This window comes from Bos javanicus, chromosome 7 (assembly GCF_032452875.1).
Source record: "Bos javanicus breed banteng chromosome 7, ARS-OSU_banteng_1.0, whole genome shotgun sequence".
In the NCBI taxonomy this organism is placed as follows: domain Eukaryota; kingdom Metazoa; phylum Chordata; class Mammalia; order Artiodactyla; family Bovidae; genus Bos; species Bos javanicus.
In genome coordinates this window covers 7,204,050-7,224,573 of record NC_083874.1, presented here as the reverse complement: position 1 = coordinate 7,224,573, position 20,524 = coordinate 7,204,050, and the positions used below count along the sequence as shown (strand labels likewise).

The window sequence follows — 20,524 nt, the reverse complement described above, 5'->3', positions numbered from 1 at the left end:
AAGAAAAGACTTAATTTTTCTCTTTACCCACCAATATAAAATAAAAAACAACAACAGAAAATAATTATAAAAACCAACAAACATTGAAAATTTTCTCTATATCAAGCACTGTGTCCAGTGTTTTATAACTATCTTTTTAGCTATGACAAATGTAAAAAATAAATAAATAAATTATTTGTCTCCATGACAATTGTTTATTAATTACAGGGCTATGAGAGAGAAGAAGTAGAAGCAAAAATGAAGGAGGGAGACAAAGTAAGAAGTAAAGAGTGATTTAGAGGAGAAAGAAGGGTGACAGAGGGAAGGAGAAAGGGAAGAGGCATCAATGCTTAGGTAAGCACGTACACATGTTAAAAGTGTGTTGTTATCTCATGTCTTACAGTAATCTTTTTCCCACACTTAACTTTCAGTAACACATACATGTCTCATTACTCTGTTAAAGTTGTATATTTTGGGGTAGTGTGTTTAAAGGGCAGAGGGCTATCTCAAGATGGCACAAAGAGAGATCAGAGGCTACCTACAGGTATCTTCATTATGCAGAAAGGAAATGTTGGTGGAGGTCACATAACACATATATCTGTTTGACTCCCATGCTGAAATTTCAGAATATATGATTGAGGATCCAGGAATTCACATTCCTCTGTGGAATGTAAATTGTTAACTTAAAAGATGCGGTCAAATATTTGAGTTGCAAACAAAAGACATTTTATAAGGATAAACCCACAGCCACTAGTCATCTCATTAGCATACAAAAGACACTCTTATCACAGGGTCAGAGACCAAGGACAACACCAAAACCCCAAATATTTGTGTCTTATAACATAACAAGGACGCATATGTGAATGTCAGACTATGTGACTAGGTCACCAGGACCATGGGAATAGGGTGTAATTTGATTGAGAAGAAAAGATGATCCAATTTGACCAGAGATGTTGAACACTAAAATGCCCAAGAGAAACCTGTATCCAAGATTCAGCTCTCAATTATCCTTGTCTGGGAAGCCCTCCAGCTGCCCTCACCCCAGGGCAGAGTCACTGATTCCCACTTGGGATTTCTCCAGCTCCCGCCATACCTCTGACCCTTCCTTGATCCCAAGTTGATGACATTATCTGTGTCCAACCTAGTCTCCTCAATGCCTGGGAGCTTCTCAGCCCTGAACACGGGCTGAGATTTCTCGGAATACAGAAAGCAGGGAGTCTTTTTGTGTGTGGATATTTGGAGGAAATTTAGAGGCAGCAGTCCCTGAAGATCCCTTGTGGCCCCTCCCAGCCTCTCCAGACTCTAAGGACAGATCTTCTAGGCTGGCATCCTGAAGAGACCCTAGGGAGCAGCCAGCAGGAAAGGCTACAGCAGAAATAAGCAGGCAGTATCTGCTCTAGGAGGTCCAAGCCCACCCCAGCTTATGGGTACCACTGATAGCATCAAGCAGCTGAGATTCTTCTGCCCTTCCCTACTGGCCACTTCATGGAAAAGGCAGGCCAGGCTGAGGGAGACCTGGAGGGAATGGTTGGAAGGAAGAACCCTACAGTTGTGGGAAGCATCGCCCAACCTGGCAATGGAGGTCAGTTCTGGGGAGAAGGTTGTTAGGGAAGAGCTCCATCTCGGGAGGCTGCCTGAGGTCTTCTCAGTTTGTCCATCTGAGTCTTTAGCTCTCACCCTACATAGGTGCCCTTTTCAGTTTGTGAGTCAGTGGTTCTCAGACCCAAGTCTTTGGAATATTTACATTTCTGGTTAACTCCAGCTGTTTTGTAACAGAGATATTCCGAATGTGATGTGAAGACTTCTTGGGGTTCCTGACAACTTTTCTGCAGGTCTGTGAGATCCTTATTCGACCATTGAAAATGTTTTTCATCATCTACTTCAACTAAAACAACATGTTTTAGACTGAATGAAGAAGCAGACACTGCCATCAAATTGTCTCCTACAAGGCACATATTAGGTGTATTCAAAAAAAGGTGCAGCAAAGCCATTCTTCTCACTTTAAGTTTTTCTGAAAATGTTACTTGACTAAAATATGTTACTTAAATTAGCATGTGCTAGTTTTATTAGTGTTCTTTTAAATGTACTAATAGTTAAATATTTTTAATTCTTGGTTTTAATTTCTAACATAGTAACAATTGATAGTTACAATCCACTCAAACAAAAACCTTTTAGGGGCCTCAGTAATTTTTTAGTGTAAAGATATCCTGAGACAAAAATGCTTGAGAGTGTTTTTTGTATAGCTGCTGTTGCTATTGGGAGTTTCATCTTAATTTTAACTAAAATTGTATACTTTGAATGATTATTAGATATAATATTATGAGAAAGATCATGAATCTTTGGAAGTTCATCTTTCTTTATGTAGCCTTGTGATCTCTTATTGTTCTAACATGTTACATCTTTATTCTTTTATCTTTTCTAGATAGATGCTCAGGTCTTCCCTTCCAATCCTTATGTATCTTCTTTTTTCCCTTGTAGCACCCCTCATGACTTTCAGTTCCATGTTAAAGAACAGCAGAGACAGTAAGTATGCTTGGCTTGTTCTTGATCCTAAAATAATGCATCTAGTTTCCCCATTAGTATACTACTTGCTGGCTTTATGGTGTATTTTCTCTTCTTAAACTTATTTTTATTGGAATTCAGTTGCTTTACTATGTTATAATAGCTTCTGCTGTACAGCAAAGTGAATCAGCTGTATGTGTACATATGAAAAAGTGAAAGTCTTAGTTGCTTGGTCATTTTCAACTCTCCATGACCCCCATGGACCATAGCCCACCAGGCTCCTCTGTCCATGGATTTTCCAAGCAATAATACTGAGTGGCTGGCCATTCTCTTCTCCAAGGGATCTTCTTGACTCAGGTATTGAAACTGGGTCTCTTGCATTGCAGGTGGATTCTTTACCATCTAAGCTATCAGGAAGAAACCTGTATACATATATCCTCTCTTTTTCAGACATTTAGTATATATTCTTAATCTAGCTATGAAAGTCACCTTCCCACACGGTCAAAAGAGTTTTTTTTTTTTTTAATGTGAATAAAAGTTGAATATTAGAACATTATTCCTGCCTTATTTGGAATAGTAATAAATAAATGATTTTTCTTTTATAGCTTATTCATGTAGTGAATCACATGATAGATTTTCTGATGTTGAACCATCCTTGTCATTAATAGGATAAATCAAAGCTACATGATCATAATATATTATTTTTACTACCTGGAGATTTTACTGGGTTATATCCTACTATGAATTTTTAAATCTGCATGAGTAGATAAAATGAGCTCATGTTTATCTTCTCTTACAAATATTCTTACCTGGTTTTAGAATCCAGATTGCATGAACCTGATGCAATGAGCTGGGCAATTTCATGTATTTTTCTGTTTGTTGAAGAACATGCATATGATACTCACCCACTGTTCCTTAAAAGTTTAGAGAGCTTACTTGCAAACCCAATTGGGGAAATGATTTTAGGGAGGAAAGCTTTTTACCTAACTAAAACTTTTACAAAATATTTATGTATCTGGGACTCCTAATTTTTCTTGTGCCATTTTTGGAATTTTACATTCTTTTAAGAGTTCATTCATTTCATCTAGAGTTTCGTATTTGTTGACATACTGTTTTACTATTTTTGTTAATTTCCAATATTCATTATATTTATATTTACTTCCTAATTTTAATTTCATGTTTTGTTGTTAGTATCTTTTCTTTCTGTCTCTCTATCTTATTAATCTTTCCCAGATATCTAATTTGACTTTATTTGAGCACATTTTTTTCCTGGATAAAATTTCTTAATAAAATATCTAAATTTGTATATTTAACTCCAATATTATTTTACCCTAAAACTTTGATATTTGATGTTTGAACTATTCAATTAGAAATATTTCTGAATTTATTTTATGATTTACTTTTGAAAGAAAAGATTATAATGACAACCCAGTGGCCAAACTATGTCTTAAGCACTTGATACACGTAAGCATTTAATCTCAGTTTATCTTTATCACAAGACTGAATAGTAAGAAGTATTATGATTTTGCCCATTTTACTGATGAAGATGGTGCTGCTGCTGCTTAGTCGCTTCATTCGTGTCCGACTCTGTGCGACCCCAGAGACGGCAACCCACCAGGCTCCCCCGTCCCTGGGATTCTTCAGGCAAGAACACTGGAGTGGGTTGCCATTTCCTTCTCCAATGCAGGAAAGTGAAAAGTGAACGTGAAGTCGCTCAGTCATGTCCAACTCCTAGCGACCCCATGGACCACAGCCTTCCAGGCTTGTCCGTCCATGGGATTTTCCAGACAAGAGTACTGGAGTGGGGTGCCATTGCCTTCTCCATAAAGATGGTGAGACCCAGATAAATTAAGGACATTTAAAATAGTACACAGCTCTTAAATTTCCATTTGATCTACATCAGAGCCTATGCTTTAACCATTGTTGATTCTCTTTCTGATCTCCCCAGGTGCAGCATCCTCGTCTAGTCAGAACTACAGCACAGTGTCTGAATTCATCCTCATTGGCTTCTCCAACTTCCCTCAGCATTTCCTGCCCACCTTCTTCCTGCTGTTCCTGCTGATGTACCTGTTCACACTGCTGGGGAACCTGCTCATCATGGGCACCATCTGGAGGGAGCACAGGCTACACACCCCCATGTACCTCTTCCTGTGTGCCCTCTCCATCTCCGAGATCCTGTTCACTGTTGCAGTCACCCCTCGCATGCTGGCGGACATGCTCTCCACCCACCGCTCCATCAGCTTTGTGGCCTGTGCCAGCCAGATGTTCTTCTCCTTTACGTTTGGCTTCACCCACTCCTTCCTGCTCATGATCATGGGCTACGACCGCTACGTGGCCATATGCCACCCCCTGCGCTACAACATGCTCATGAGCACCCGTGACTGTGCCCGTCTTGTGTCCTGGTGCTGGGCTGGTGGCTCAGTCATGGGGATGATACTGACATTGATAGTTTTTCACCTCACCTTTTGCGGGTCTAATGAGATTCACCATTATGGCTGTCACGTGTTTGCCCTCTTGAAGTTGGCTTGTGGGAAGGGGACAGCCGCTGTCACCACAGGTGTGATCCTGGTCTGTGTCACAGCCCTGATGGGGTGCTTATTCCTCATTTTCCTCTCCTATGTCTTCATCGTGGCTGCCATCCTGAGGATCCCGTCCACTGAGGGCCGGCACAAGACCTTCTCCACCTGTGTCTCCCACCTCACCATAGTGGTCGTGCACTACGGTTTTGCCTCCATCATCTACCTCAAACCCAAGGGCCCTCATTCTATGGACAGTAACACTCTGCTGGCCACCACCTACACAGTCTTCACCCCCTTTCTTAGCCCCATCATATTCAGTCTGAGGAATAAGGAGCTGAAGATTGCCATTCAGAGAAGCTTCCACAGAAAATTCTCTTCTCTAGGCTTCTAATGACCAGCTGGGTGGTATAGAGAAATATGAACAAAGGGCTGGTATAATAATGTCTATCTCCTTAGAACTGTTGTAAGGATTTAGGTTTGTGAGTATACCCACACTTCATAGAGTAAAATAGGAAATGGAGTCAAATCTGGGAAAGAGAGATAGAATGAAATGTTGGTAAGAGGTCTAATTGCATATGATGAAGAAGAAAGAGAGAATGTGTAAGGGATTTAGAAAGGGAACTAGAGAGGAAGAGGGAGTGAAATAGGAGAGAAATAGAGTGAATGAGAGGAGGGAGAGAGAGAAAGGAGGGGGAAAGAAAAAAGAACAGGAGGGTCAGTTCTTAAGTAAGAACCTAAAGTATGTTAAAAGGATGTTTCTAGCTGACATATTATGAAAATTCTTTTTCCCCTTTCTTGCACATACATTAAGTAAAATATTAATTTCTCATGACTGTGTATAAGTTGTTTCTCTTTGGGGTGTATGTTCAAGGGTAAAGTGCTATCTAAAAACAGGCGCAGAGGTCAGAGGCTACTTTTGGACACTCCCATTATGCAGATGAGAAATGTGGGTGCAGGTCACACAACTGGTGAATAAAAGACTTATGGGGGGAACCTCACTGGTAGTCCAGTGGTAAATAGTCCTCCTTCTAATGCAGGGACTTGGCTTCAGTCCTTTGTCAGGGAACTAAGATCCCACATGCCTTGGGGCAACTAAGCCCATGCACCACAGCTAGGGAGCCTGCATGCTGCAATGAAGACCAAACACAGCCAAAATAAAGGCAGGGGGCAGGGGATGTGGGGTGGACTCAGGGGAAGTTTAGATCTATCTGATTCCCATGCTGATGTTTGAGGATGATATGACTGAGGATCCAGGAAGGGGGCCTTCCATGGGATGTAAAGTTTTAACTTGGAGTGAGACCAGACCTCAAGTTGGAGGCATAAGAGATTTTAAAACAGGGATCTTAAGAATATCTATCATATACGAGTGCTTGCAGTTTGTCATACATTGTGGTAGGATTTCATATATGTTAGCTTCTCAAACTCATAAAATAAATCCATATATATCTGTATTTATGGGCTTCCCTGATGGCTCAGGAGGTAAAGAATCTGCCTGCAAATGCAGGAGATACAGATTCGATCCCTGGATCAAGAAGATTCCTGGAGGAGGAAATGGCAACCCATTCTAATACTCTTATCTGAAAAATAAATCCCACAGACAGAGGAGCTTGGCAAGCTACTCTGTGAGGTTGCAAAGAACTGAACACGATTGAGCGACTGACGCACGCATGCATATGTTACACCCACATCTATTGTTACCCATATTTTTGAGTGGAGGAAAATGAGAATCTGATACATTGAGCTATTTGTTTAAGCCACGGGCTTCCCAGGTGGCTCAGTAAAGAATCCTCCTGCAATATAGGAGACCTGGGTTGTTCGATCTCTGGGTCGGGAAGATCCCCTGGAGAAGGAAATGGCAACCCATTCCTGTACTCTTGCATGGGAAATCCCATGGGCAGAGGAGCCTGGTGGGCTACAGTCCATGGGGTCCCAAAGAGTTGGACACCACTTTTAGCAACTAAACAACAACAACAGCATAGAGTTGAGCCTGCAGAAAATGAGTGACCTCTATTCAGCCACCTTATAAGCAAGAGGTGGCACCTACTTGGCTCTCTATCAGCTGCTTGCCCCTTAAGTGGAAAAAACAGAATTCATTAAATTGGAGCTGGGGCTCAGAGGCATTCATTTCTTAGGCTTATGAGGAGGGGAGGCCAGTCTGTTCCAGGAAGGGATGAAAACCTAGATTGGAAAGAAGAGACCAACTTTAGCAGACATCAATGAAATGTAGCCAAAGCTTAAAATACGCTGCTCCCAGGCGGTTAGGAAGAAACACCCGATATGAGGGGCCCGGAGAGACAAGTCTTAAGTTTAATGAAACAGGCTATATGCTTTTTGTGTTTGGTTTTGTTAGCAGGTGTATTAGTACAAAAAGAGTTTTGTGTTAAAATACAAAGTTGCTTGATCTAAAAATAATCTTGACTCCTTTTATAAAGTCAGCCTCCTGGGTTGTATTGAAAGAATCATGTTAGTTCACTAGCAATATTTGGAAACATCCTTTGTCTCTACTATAAATTGTGAAGAAGTCCCAGATGGTAAGGACTGCCTCTTTTGAAAATGTTATGTACAATGGATGACTAAGTGGCTAGCACAAGCCCCGGGGTATAGTCAGTGCTCCATGACTGATCACAAATCTGGAGACATCTTAGAATACACTGATCATCCTGGGAAATGGGCAAGAATCAGACTATGTGAATATGAGAGAATTGACAGCATAGGTGACTTCTGAATTATATCCAAGAAGGGTCAGTGTGCTTCCCTGGGATCACTAAAGAAAAAAATCAACTCATTCTAGTTTGACTAATGTCATTGCATTCTGAAATTTAATCAACTGTATTTTTACTCATTTACCATATTTTGTATTAATTGCTTTACAAATTTATGAATTTTTACACGGTATTAATTTAATTTACAAATTAAAAACAACCAAAGAAGTTGAACTTAGTGGATGTACATAGAATTAAGAGTCATGCTCTAGACCCCAAGGGCTGGATCAGAGTAAGAAGACTGAGGCAGGTTGATGAAAGTGCAGAGTTGTAGCCCATCTTTATTTAAAATGCTCATACTCTGTTCATTGTGAACTTTTTACATTACTTTTGATTTTTAAAAATATTGCATGAAATGTGATTTTTCTTGGCCACTGAATTGTGTGGTGGTCCCTTAAATTTAGTTGTCAAGGAGATTTGCTTGCACCTAGTCCTAACCTTACTATAGTGACTTTGCCTTGAGTGTGTGCTAAGTCACTTCAGTCATGTCCGACTCTTTGAGACCCCGTGGACTGTAGCCTGCCAGGCTCCTCTGTCAATGGGATTTCAAAGGTAAGAATATGGGAGTGGGCCATTTCCTTCTCCAGGGGATCTTTCCAACCCTGGAACTGAACCACGTCTCCTGCAGTGGCAGGTGGATTCTTTACCAATGAGCCGCCTGGGAAGCACTTGTTAAGTAAATACTGCAGGGTTTATCCTCCTTGGCACTGCTGACATCTGAAGCTGGCTCATCTTTGCAGTGGGGTCTATTCTGTACAAGAGATGGACTATTTCCTGCCATATCAGTAAACAAGGAGGTCACAATCATTGGCAATTGCAGCCCTCCAATGTGAGCTGGTGAGCCCTAAAGGCACTCTGGAAGGAGAAGAATACCTTCTAGCAGCCATCAGACTATACCCGTTTCCTACGGTGAGCCCTGTAGGAACTCACATGTACAGATGTGCAAGCTGGGTCATAAAGGTTGAGTGCTGAAGAATTAATGCTTTCTAGTTGTGATGCTGGGGAAGACTCTTGAGAGTCCCTTGGACAGAAAGAGGATCAAACCAGTCAATCCTAAAGGAAATCAATCCTGAATAATCATTGGAAGGACTGATGCTAAAGCTGAAGTTCTAGTACTTTGGCCACCTGACACAAAGAGCCGACTCATTGGAAAATACCCTGATGCTGGGAAAGATTGAGAGCAGGAGAAGAATGGGGAGACAAAGGATGAGATGTTTGGATGGCATCACCAACCCAATGGACATGAGTTTGAGCAGACTCTGGGAGATAGTGAAAGACAGGAAAGCCTGGTGTGCTGCAGTCCATGGGGCCACAAAGAGTCAGACACAACTTAGTCACTGAAAAACAACAACAGTGAGCCCCATGGGAGTGCAGGCATGTGAAACACACAGGAAACTGGCCCGAGATAGGTGAGGTGCCTATGAAACGAAAGATTTCAGTGAGCCCAGTATCTTCCCACACACAGAAAAGCCCTGAATTCCTTAACTTGGGATATTTGGTTTTCTTTAATTAATAGTAATCTTTTGATGTTCCCACTACCTGCCCTTGTTACAAAACTTCTATATAAACTATATAACCTGGATCCTCCCCTCACCTCCACTGAGTCATTCGCTCAAGGCTACTTGAGATGCTGCCTCCCGGGCTTCAATCTATTCAATTCAGTCACACAGTTGTGTCCAAATCTTTGCGACTTCATGGACTGCAGCTTGCCAGGCTTTCTTGTCCATCACCAACTTCCGGAGCTTTCATGTCCATCTGGATGTATGTCCATCCATCCAGTCAGTGATGCCATCCAACCATCTCATCTTCTATCATCCCCTTCTCCTATTGCCTTCAATCTTTCCCAGCATCAGGGTCTTTTCCAATGAGTCGGATCTTCACATCAGGTGGCCAAAATATTGGAGTTTCAGCTTCAGCATCAGTCCTTCCAATGCATATTCAGGACTGGTTTCCTTTAGGATGGACTGGCTGGATCTCCTTACAGTACAAGGGAATCTCAAGAGTCTTCTCCAACACCACATTTGAAAAGCATCAGTCTTCAGCGCTCAGCTTGCTTTATGGTCCAACTCTCACATCCATATATGACTACTGGGAAAACCATAGCTTTGACTAGATGGACCTTTGTCAGTAAAGTAATATCTCTCCTTTTTAATATGTTGTCTAGGTTTTTCATAGCTTTTCTTCCAAGGAGCAAGTGTCTTCCAAAATAAAACCTAAGTCTCAACTTTTAGGTTGTGACTATTTTTTAAGTCGATGTGCATTCTAGGAAGTTGAACAGCATCCCTGGCCTTGACCCACTAGACATTATAGCACATCTCCCCCTCCCCCAGTTGTAACAATCAAAAATGTCTCCAGAAAGTCCCAAGTGTCCTTTGAAGGGGTCACTTGTGAGAGCTGTTGGAGTACAGGAATGAAGGACAACCTGGCTGATGCTCCCAAGCTGCAGTCACACTTCTTTTGATGGCCCTTAGCACCTGGTCTGGGCTTCCCTGGTGACTCAGAGAGTAAAGAATCTGCCTGCAATGCAGGAGACCAGGCTTCGATCCCTGGGTCAGGGAGACCCCCTGGAGGAAGAAATAGTTGGGAAGATCCCCTGGAAAAGGGAAGGGCAACCCACTCCAGTATCCTTGTCTGGAGAATTCCTCCGACACAGGAGCCTGGCCGGCTACAGCCCATGGGGTCACAGAGTCAAACACGACTGAGTGAATAACACACTAACTAACACTAGAACCTGGTCCATGTCTTGGTGAGAGCTCTGACATTTCTCTGTGTGTCTTGCCACTAAGCACCATGGAAACTCTTCAAAGAGAGAGACTAGCAACAGATCGATCTCTGTACTCTCAAAACTAGTACAAGAGTTGAGACCCAGAAGGCCATAGGTAACTATTAAATAGATCTTTGAAAGCTGGCATTTACTGGGTCCTTACTGTGTGCCAATCATGGTCAGTGCCCTACATAGAGGACGTTATTTAACTCTCTGAGCCATCCCAACAGGTGCATGCGTGTGTGTTAAGGAGCTTCTGTCATGTCTCATTCTGCAACCCTATGAACACTAGCCCACCAGGCTCCTCTGTCCAAGGGATTCTCCAGGCAAGAATACTGGAGTGGGTTGCCATGCCCTCTTCCAGAGGATCTTCCTGACTCAGGGATCAAACCCTGGTCTCCTGTATTGCAGGCAGATTCTTTACCACACGGCGACTCTCTTATTTCAACTTTTCTCTAAGTGTGAAGGTTGCATGAGTGCTTCAGTCATGTGCCACTCTTTGCACTCCCACAGACTGTAGCCCTCCCTGCTCCTGTGCCCATGGACTTTCCAGGCAAGAATACTAGAGGGGGTTGCCATTTCCTTCTCCAGGGCATCCTCTCACCCAGGGGTCAAGCCCATGTCTCTTGCATCTCTGTTGGCAGACAGATTCTTTCCCATTAATGCCACCCGGGAAGCCCATTCTAAGAGGTGGATATATCATATTGCAGTAAAGTGATGTGTGAAGGGCTGGATGGAAAGACAAACATTGGAAGCCTAAGTTGAGTGACCTTGAATGAGTCATACAACCATCCTGAGCTTCAGTCTCCCCTCTATCAGATGCAGTGGGTGTGATTTTACTGCCGTGATCCCTCTTTGTGAGGCTCATTCACGTATGTATTGAGATAACATATGTGAAGAATAACAGGCAACCTGCTGTATATTCTGCAAAGGAGGCTGCTCAGGGTTCCCCAGTTTGACTGGACTTGTTTCCACATCCTCACACTTCATGTTAACATGAGAGGTTTTTACTGCTCAACTTATAAAGAAGGACTGAATTCAACTTTAGGACAAATGAGGTATAGTTTACTCTTCAACTTAAATGTGTGTGTGCATGTGCTTAGTCACTCAGTCATATCCAACTTTGTGCAACCCTAAGGACTACAGGCGGTCAGACTCCTCTAAGGGATTCTCCAGGGAAGAATGCTGGAGTGCGTTGTCATGCCCTCCTCCAGTTGGGCCCTCCTCCTACCCAACGTGGGGATTGAACCCAGGTCTCCTGCATTGCAGGCAGATTCTTTACTGTCTGAGCCACCAGGGAAGACCAAGAATACTGAAGTGGGTAGCCTATCCCTTCTCCAAGGGATCTTCTCAACCCAGAGGTCAAACCAGGGTCTCCTGCATTGCAGGTGGATTTTTACCTGCTGAGCTACCAGGGAAGCCCTTCAACTTAAACATAAATACACATATTTTCTTTTCCTTTAACTTTGGCTACTTTGTCTAATTAATACTTGTGTTTTATAATTACACTTGTTGCTGTGTATAACAGAATCACCATAACTAGTGTTCATTAAGTATTATAAAGACTTATTTTTATTTTTTTAGATAATCCAAGAATTCTTTAATTAATTCCTTTTATTTTATTTTACTTTTTAACTTTACAATATTGTATTGGTTTTGCCATGTATCAACATGAATCTGCCACAGGTATACACCTGTGCCCCATCCTGAACCCTCTTCCCTCCTCCCTCCCCATACCATCCCTCTGGGTCATCCCAGTGCACCAGCCACAAGCATCCAGTACCTGCATCGAACCTGGACTGGTGACTCGTTTCATATATCATATTATACATGTTCCAATGCCGTTCTCCCAAATCATCTCACCCTCTCCCTCTCCCACAGAGTCCAAAAGACTGTTCTATACATCATTGTCTCTTTTGCTGTCTCATATATCGGAGAAGGCAATGGCATCCCACTTCAGCATTCTTGCCTGGAAAATCCCATGGATGGAGGAGCTTGGTGGGCCGCAGTCCATGGGGTCGCTAACAGTCGGACAAGACTGAGCAACTTCACTTTCACTTTTCACTTTCATGTATTGGAGAAGGAAATGGCAACCCACTCCAGTGTTCTTGCCTGCAGAATCCCAGGGACGGGGAGCCTGATGGGCTGCTGTCTATGGGGTCGCACAGAGTCGGACACGACTGAAGTGACTTAGTAGCAGCAGCAGAATACAGGGTTATTGTTACCATCTTTCTAAATTCCATATATATGCGTTAGTATACTGTATTGATGTTTTTCTTTCTGGCTTACTTCACTCTGTATAATAGGCTCCAGTTTCATCCATCTCAGTAGAACTGACTCAAATACATTCTTTTTAATGGCTGAGTAATACCTCATTGTGTATCTGTAGCACTGCTTTCTTTTTTTTTTTATTATTTTATTTTATTTTTAAACTTTACATAATTGTATTAGTTTTGCCAAATATCAAAATGAATCCACCACAGGTATACATGTGTTCCCCATCCTGAACCCTCCTCCCTCCTCCCTCCCCATACCATCCCTCTGGGTCGTCCCAGTGCACTAGCCCCAAGCATCCAGTATCGTGCATCGAACTTGGACTGGCATCTCGTTTCATACATGATCTTTTACATGTTTCAATGCCGTTCTCCCAAATCTTCCCACCCCCTCCCTCTCCCACAGAGTCCATAAGACTATTCTATACATCAGTGTCTCTTTTGCTGTCTCGTACACAGGGTTATTGTTACCATCTTTCTAAATTCCATATATATGCGTTAGTATACTGTATTGGTGTTTTTCCTTCTGGCTTACTTCACTCAGTATAATAGGCTCCAGTTTCATCCATGTCAATAGAACTGATTCAAAAGTATTCTTTTTATTATTTGTAGACTTTTGGATCGCAGCCATTCTGGCTGGTGTGAAATGGTACCTCATAGTGGTTTTGATTTGCATTTCTCTGATAATGAGTGATGTTGAGCATCTTTTCATGTGTTTGTTAGCCATCTGTATGTCTTCTTTGGAGAAATGTCTATTTAGTTCTTTGGTCCGTTTTTTGATTGGGTCATTTATTTTTCTGGAATTGAGCTTTAGGAGTTGCTTGTATATTTTTGAGATTAGTTGTTTGTCAGTTGCTTCATTTGCTATTATTTTCTCCCATTCTGAAGGCTGTCTTTTCACCTTGCTTATAGTTTCCTTTGTTGCGCAGAAGCTTTTAAGTGGAATTAGGTCCCATTTGTTTATTTTGCTTTTATTTCCATTACTCTGGGAAGTGGGTCATAGAGGATCCTGCTGTGATGTATGTCAGAGAGTGTTTTGCCTCTGTTCTCCTCTAGGAGTTTTATAGTTTCTAGTCTTATGTTTAGATCTTTAATTCATTTTGTGATATTTTTGTGTATGGCATTAGAAAGTGTTCTAGTTTCATTCTTTTACAAGTGGTTGACCAGTTTTCCCAGCACCACTTGTTAAAGAGATTGTCTTTTTCCATTGTATATTCTTGCCTCCTGTATTTTTTCATAGTACAAATTTAGTTTAAAATTTGCAATTATATGCTTCAATTATTTAATATAAAATTTTATAAAGTATTAAAATTTACTTTACATTTTACTACTGTTACAAAGTATTATTTAATACAACCTTTAGCTTCCAAACACAGTGGATCTAAGAAGCTACTAAACAACAATGTCTACTTTTAATGCACTGTAATCTACCTCATTTTTATACTTGAAATTCATGGAAAATGTCTTTATGTCCTATATACAAGTTCAGTTTTTGTAAAAGTTCCCTGAACTCTTAAAGAAACTGTTTACTCTCTCTTTATTTAAGAGTCTAAATATATCCAATAACTAATTTATGCTGTTATGTGCTTAGTCACTCAGTCATGTCCAACTCTTTGCAATCCCATGGACTGTAGCCTGCCAGGCACCTCTGTCCATGGGGATTCTCCAGGAAAGAATACTGGAGTGGGTTACCATGCCCTCTCTAGGGGATCTTCTCAACCCAGATATAGAACCCAAGTCTCACACATTGTAGGCAGATTCTTTACTAAGCCACCATTTATAAATATTATTAATTGCATTCTAATTAATAATTCATAAGTTACCTTTCTATACTTTGAGAAAATCTAGCTACATATTGTACCTATCTATCTCATATTGATTTATCTTTTCCTGTTTATATCTATTCACTGAAATTATGCTGATTATTTATCACTTCCTATTCCAAAGTACATAGTTACATAGATTAGTGATATTTAAGTCAATCATTATGATGTTCTTCTATACTTAATAAAATAATTTTCTTTTTCTCTTGAAGTCTGAATGTGTGTGTGTCTCTGTAATTTTTAATTTCAGTCTGCATTTAAACTAAGAATGCTTTTCATCATGCACAAAATCACAAGATCACATTTAAAATTAATATTGGGTTGCCAAAGAGTTCATTCAGGTTTTTCCATAAGATATTACAGAAAAACCTGAATAAATTTTTTGGCCTGCTCAATAATTAAGTTAATAATGATCTCACAGTAGTTACACCTAACTATTCATTCATAACATAGTGAAAATTTCCTCTGTTGCCTTAAAATTAGTTTACACTGGCTCATCTAAACTAGTATCCAAGCTAGGACTGTATATTAAAAGTGCTTGTTATGTCCCTTGAATTTTCCATATTCTTTAGTGAGAGTGATATCTACATTACAAAATCAATTGTTCTGTAGCATGTTCCATCTTTAGATTTGTCTGATTGCATCTTCGTGGTGTCATTTAGCTTGTTCCTCCATTCTTTGTACAATGATCCTTCTTTCTGGCAATCAGCTTAGTGGGCACATTTGCAATCTGGTTCTGGCATGCATTTCACATTAAGCCATTACTCACTGAAAGTTTCCTTTCACACTGGCACAAGATGTCCTAAGCTTGGTTTCTTTCTCAGAAGATTTCTCCAGGGAAACTTGATGCTTTGAGTTGCAATTGTAAATGGAAGATAATTACTGTTTCTTTAAATTTCATTTTGTCTGTTTTCAAAATTACTGCCTCAGCTGTCACTTGGTACATTTTTTCTGGCATATAGTCTTCCATCTATTTATTTTCAAACTTTTCTGTTCAACTCATTTAGTATAGTAAATATCAATATGAAACAACACAGAAAAAACAGTTCCATTAATATAGTATTAAAATAAATACGAATGTAATAAATTCTCAATTAAAAGACAAAGATTCTGAGAGGAAAAACATTTTACAGCCTTGAGAACCAGATAAGTATTTCCTACAACAGGCACATTATTCAAGAGAATATGATCCTGATCATCCATGTTTGTCTTCAATGCCTCCAAAAAGAGAAAACTTTTCATGTTGTCATCACTGTGGAAAACCCAGAAGCTAAACTATGTCTTCAGCATTGAATATACTAATCTCATTTTATTTTTATCACATTATGGAATGAAACAGCCATTATGATTTATTCCACTTACTGATGAAAATTTTCAGACCCAGAAAAGTTAAGAAGGTAGTTATATAGTACAGAAGTCTTCAATTATCATTTAACCTAATTTAGAAACTCTGTTTTAACCACTGGGCATTCATCTTGCTTCTGATCTCCCCAGATGCAGCATCCTCACCTGGTCAGAACTTCAGCACAGTGTCTGAATTTATCCTCATTGGCTTCTCCAACTTCCCTCAGCATCTCCTGCCCGCCTTCTTCCTGCTGTTCCTGCTGATGTACCTGTTCACACTGCTGGGGAACCTGCTCATCATGGGCACCATCTGGAGGGAGCACAGCCTCCACACCCCCATGTACCTCTTTCTGTGTGCCCTCTCCATCTCCGAGATCCTGTTCACTGTTGCAGCCACCCCTTGCATGCCGGCGGACATGCTCTCCACCCACCGCTCCATCACCTTTGTGGCCTGTGCCAGCCAGATGTTCTTCTCCCTTACATTTGGCTTCACTCACTCCTTTCTGGTCATGATCATGGGGTACGACTGCTACGTGGCCATCTGCCACCCCCTGCACTACAACGTGCTCATGAGCACCTGTGACTGTGCCTGTCTTGTGTCCTGGTGCTGGGCTGGAGGCTCAGTCATGGGGATGATGGCGACACTGATAGTTTTCCACCTCACTTTCTGTAGGTCTAATAAGATTTACCATTTTTCCTGTCATGTCCTTGCCCTGTTAAAGTTGGCCTGTGGAAAGGAGACAGCCTCTGTCACCATGGGTGTGATCCTGGTCTGTGTCACAGCCCTGATGGGGTGCTTATTCTTCGTCATCCTCTCCTATGTCTTCACTGTGGCTGCCATCCTGAGGACCACATCCACTGAGGGCCGGCACAAGACCTTCTCCACCTGTGTCTCCCACCTCACCATAGTGGTCATGCACTACGGTTTTGCCTCCATCATCTACCTCAAACCCAAGGGCCCTCATTCTATGGACAGTAACACTCTGCTGGCCACCACCTACACAGTCTTCACCCCCTTTCTTAGCCCCATCATTTTCAGTCTCAGGAATAAGGAGCTGAAGAACGCCATACAGAGAAGCTTCCGCAGAAAATTCTCTTCTCTAAACTCCGGATGACCAGTTGGGTGGTGAAGAAAATGGCTAGGATCATAATATTTGTCTCCATAGAACTATGGTAAGCATTCAGATGTGTTAAAATATCTACATTCCATACTAGCTATTTATTTTTCCTCCATTGGCAGTCCTTCTGGCACCACTCTTTCATGACACTGTGTGATAAACTCCATCCCATCATCTATGGCTTAGAACATGTATCTATGGTCAAGTAGGGAGCATCCCATGAATGAGTGTTGGCCCTGATGCCCATGGTTCTTTCTGAATGGACAAGCAAGAAAAGACTTAATTTTTCTCTTTACCCACCAATATAAAATAAAAAACAACAACAGAAAATAATTATACAAACCAACAAACATTGAAAATTTTCTCTATATCAAGCACCATGTCCAGTGTTTTATAACTATTTTTTTACCTATGAAAATGTAAAAGCAAAAAGAATAAATTATTTGTCTTCATGGAAATTGTTTATGATTTATAGGGCTATGAGAGAGAAGAAGTAGAAACAAAAATGGAGGAGGGAAGAAAAGTAAGAAAGAAAGAGTGATTTAGAGGACAAAGAAGGGTGATAGAGGGAAGGAGAAAGGAAGAGGCATCGACGCTTAGGTACACACGTACACATGTTAAAAGCGTGTTGTTATCTCATGTCTTACAGAAATCTTTTTCCCACACCAGTTCAGTTCAGTTCAGTCACTCAGTCATGTTCGACTCTTCGCGACCCCATGAATCACAGCACGCCAGGCCTCCCTGTCCATCACCAACTCCCGGAGTTCACTCAGACTCACGTCCATCGAATCAGTGATGCCATCCAGCCATCTCATCCTCTGTCGTCCCCTTCTCCTCCTGCCCCCAATCCTTCCCAGCATCAGAGTCTTTTCCAATGAGTCAACTCTTCATATGAGGTGGCCAAAGTACTGGAGTTTCAGCTTTAGCATCATTCCTTCCAAAGAAATCCCAGGGCTGATCTCCATCAGAATGGACTGGTTGGATCTCCTTGCAGTCCAAGGGACTCTCAAGAGTCTTCTCCAACACCACAGTTCAAAAGCATCAATTCTTCGGCGCTCAGCCTTCTTCACAGTCCAACTCTCACATCCATACATGACCACAGGAAAAAAACCATAGCCTTCACTAGACGGACCTCTGTTGGCAAAGTAATGTCTCTGCTTTTAAATATGCTATGTAGGAGGAGCCAAGACGGCAGAGGAGTAGGACGGGGAGAACACTTTCTCCCCCACAAATTCATCAAAAGAGCATTTAAACTTCAAGTAAATTCCACAAAACAACTTCTGAATGCCGGCAGAGGACATCAGGCACCCAGAAAAGCAACCCAACTCTTCGAAAGGAGGTAGGAAAAAATATAAAAGACAAAAAAAGAGACGAAAGAGGGAGGGATGGAGTTCTGTCCCGGGAAGGGAGTCTTAAAAAGAGAGAAGTTTCCAAACACCAGGAAACCTTCTCACTGCCGAATCTGTGCCGAGCTTTGGAAGCACAGAGGGCAACTTAACAGGGAGAAAAAATAAATAAACAATTAAAACTCGCAGATTGCGACCCCTACGGTAACTCCCCCAGCAGAGAAGCAGCGCAGATGCCTGCACACGCCATTGGCAAGCGGGGGCTGGGCAGGGAGGCCCAGCACGGGCTGCATCGCTTAGAGCAAGAATCTGGCCTGAATACCCTGAGCGCTATCTGAGTGAAATAATTTGGGCTAGCAAACCAGACTGTGGGATATATAGCACAAGAAAAGCCAGCCCTAAGCTAAGATACCACCAGGCCCAGGCACGGAACAAAGGACTGGACAGAGATAGCCGGCTGCAGACCGTCCCCCTCCGGTGACAGGCAGCCAGAACCGGAAGGGGGCAATCGCAGCCCCAGAGAGACATTATCTATAAAACTGTAAGCAGGCTTCTTTGCTAACTAAAACTTCTTGGGGGTCTGGACGGTCAACATCTGCCTGAGAAAGTGCGCCGGTTTTACACCCAGATAACCAAGTGGTGGGGAGGCGATAAGTCGCAGCATTGGCGCTCACAAAACACCTCATCACCTGAGCTGCTCGGACCTGGGAAGAGCACAAAACGCAGGCCCAATTGAGTCTGCGCCTCTGAGGACTACCTGAGTGCCTGAACCTGAGCAGCTTGGACCTGGGAGGTACATGCAGCCCAGGGCTGGCCTCAGATTGTTCCCGGCGGAACAACCTAGAGCCCGAGCAATGTGGGCAGGGAGGCTACACGCACCGTGAGCGGGGGCAGACCCAGTGTGGCTGAGGCACTGCGAGCGCACGCCAGTGTTATTTGTTTGCAGCATCCCTCCCTCCCTCCCCACAGCGCGACTGAACAAGTGAGCCTAAAAAAAAAAAAAAAAAAGTGTCCTCCACCATCCCCTTTGTGTCAGGGCAGAAACCAGACACTGAAGAGACCAGAAAACAGAAGAAGTTATAACAGAGGGAAACGCCTCAGAGATTAAAACCCTGTGGTTACTACAGACTACATAGGAAGGGGCCTATAGATCATGAGAAATATAAGTCGGACCAAGGAACTAGCCAAAAATGAACTGAACCCACAATACTCACAACAAAACCAGAGAAAGTCCTAGATATATTTTTACTATTTTTATGATCATTCTTTCTTTCTTTTTTTTTTTAATTAAAAAAAAATTTAAGTCCTCTATTGTAGCTTTAATTTTCACTTTTATAACCTATTACTTTGCAAAAAAAAAAAAAAAAAAAACCTATTTTTTTCTTCTTCAGCAAACTTCATATATATATATATATATTATAATTTTTTGACCTTGTTTTTTTTTTCTTTTCTTCTTTTCTTTAACATTGTATTTTTGAAATTCCAAACTCTACTCTAGATTTTTAATTTTAGCTTTTTGGTATATGTTATCAATTTTGTACCTATAGTTTTTTTATAATTTCTGTGGCTTTTTTTTTCTCTGTTTCTTTCTCTTCTTCTTTTATATAACATTGTATATCTGAAATGCTAAACTCTACTCTAGATTTTTAATTTATGCTTTTTGGTATTTGATATCAATTTTGTACCTGTATTTTCTTTATAATTTTTGCAACATTGTTTTTGTTTGTCTGTTTGTTTTCTCTCTTTATTTTTCTTCTTCCTTTTTTTTTAACATTGTATTTTTGAAATTTCAAACTCTACTCTAGATTTTTAATTTTTGCTTTTTGGTATTAGTTATCAATTTTGTACCTGTATTTTCTTTATAATTTTCACGACCTTGTTTGTTTTTCTTTGTTCCTTTTTTCTTTCTTTTCCTTCTTCTTTTCTTTAACATCGCATTTTTGAAATTCCAAACTCTACTCTAGATTTTAAATTTTTGCTTCTATGTATTTGTTACCAATTTTGTACCTTTAAGAACCCAATCTTCAGGACGCATTTTTCACTAGGGAGCGAGATTACTGGCTTGACTGCTCTCTCTCCCTTTGGACTCTCCTT

General features: G+C 41.3%; 2 protein-coding genes across 2 annotated transcripts; both read left to right on the top strand.

Moving 5' to 3' along the window:
• The first annotated feature begins 1,503 nt into the window (after positions 1–1,503).
• LOC133251782 (olfactory receptor 10H4-like) lies at positions 1,504–5,391 on the top strand. The gene is made up of 2 exons (XM_061424574.1): positions 1,504–1,561; positions 4,430–5,391. The coding sequence occupies exons 1-2, from the start codon at positions 1,504–1,506 to the stop codon at positions 5,389–5,391; spliced, it is 1,020 nt and encodes a 339-aa protein (XP_061280558.1).
• Positions 5,392–5,578: 187 nt separating this feature from the next.
• LOC133251781 (olfactory receptor 10H3-like) lies at positions 5,579–17,081 on the top strand. Its single transcript, XM_061424572.1, has 2 exons — positions 5,579–5,600; positions 16,117–17,081. Exons 1-2 carry the CDS (start codon positions 5,579–5,581, stop codon positions 17,079–17,081), a joined length of 987 nt encoding a protein of 328 aa, XP_061280556.1.
• The last annotated feature ends 3,443 nt before the right edge of the window (positions 17,082–20,524 follow it).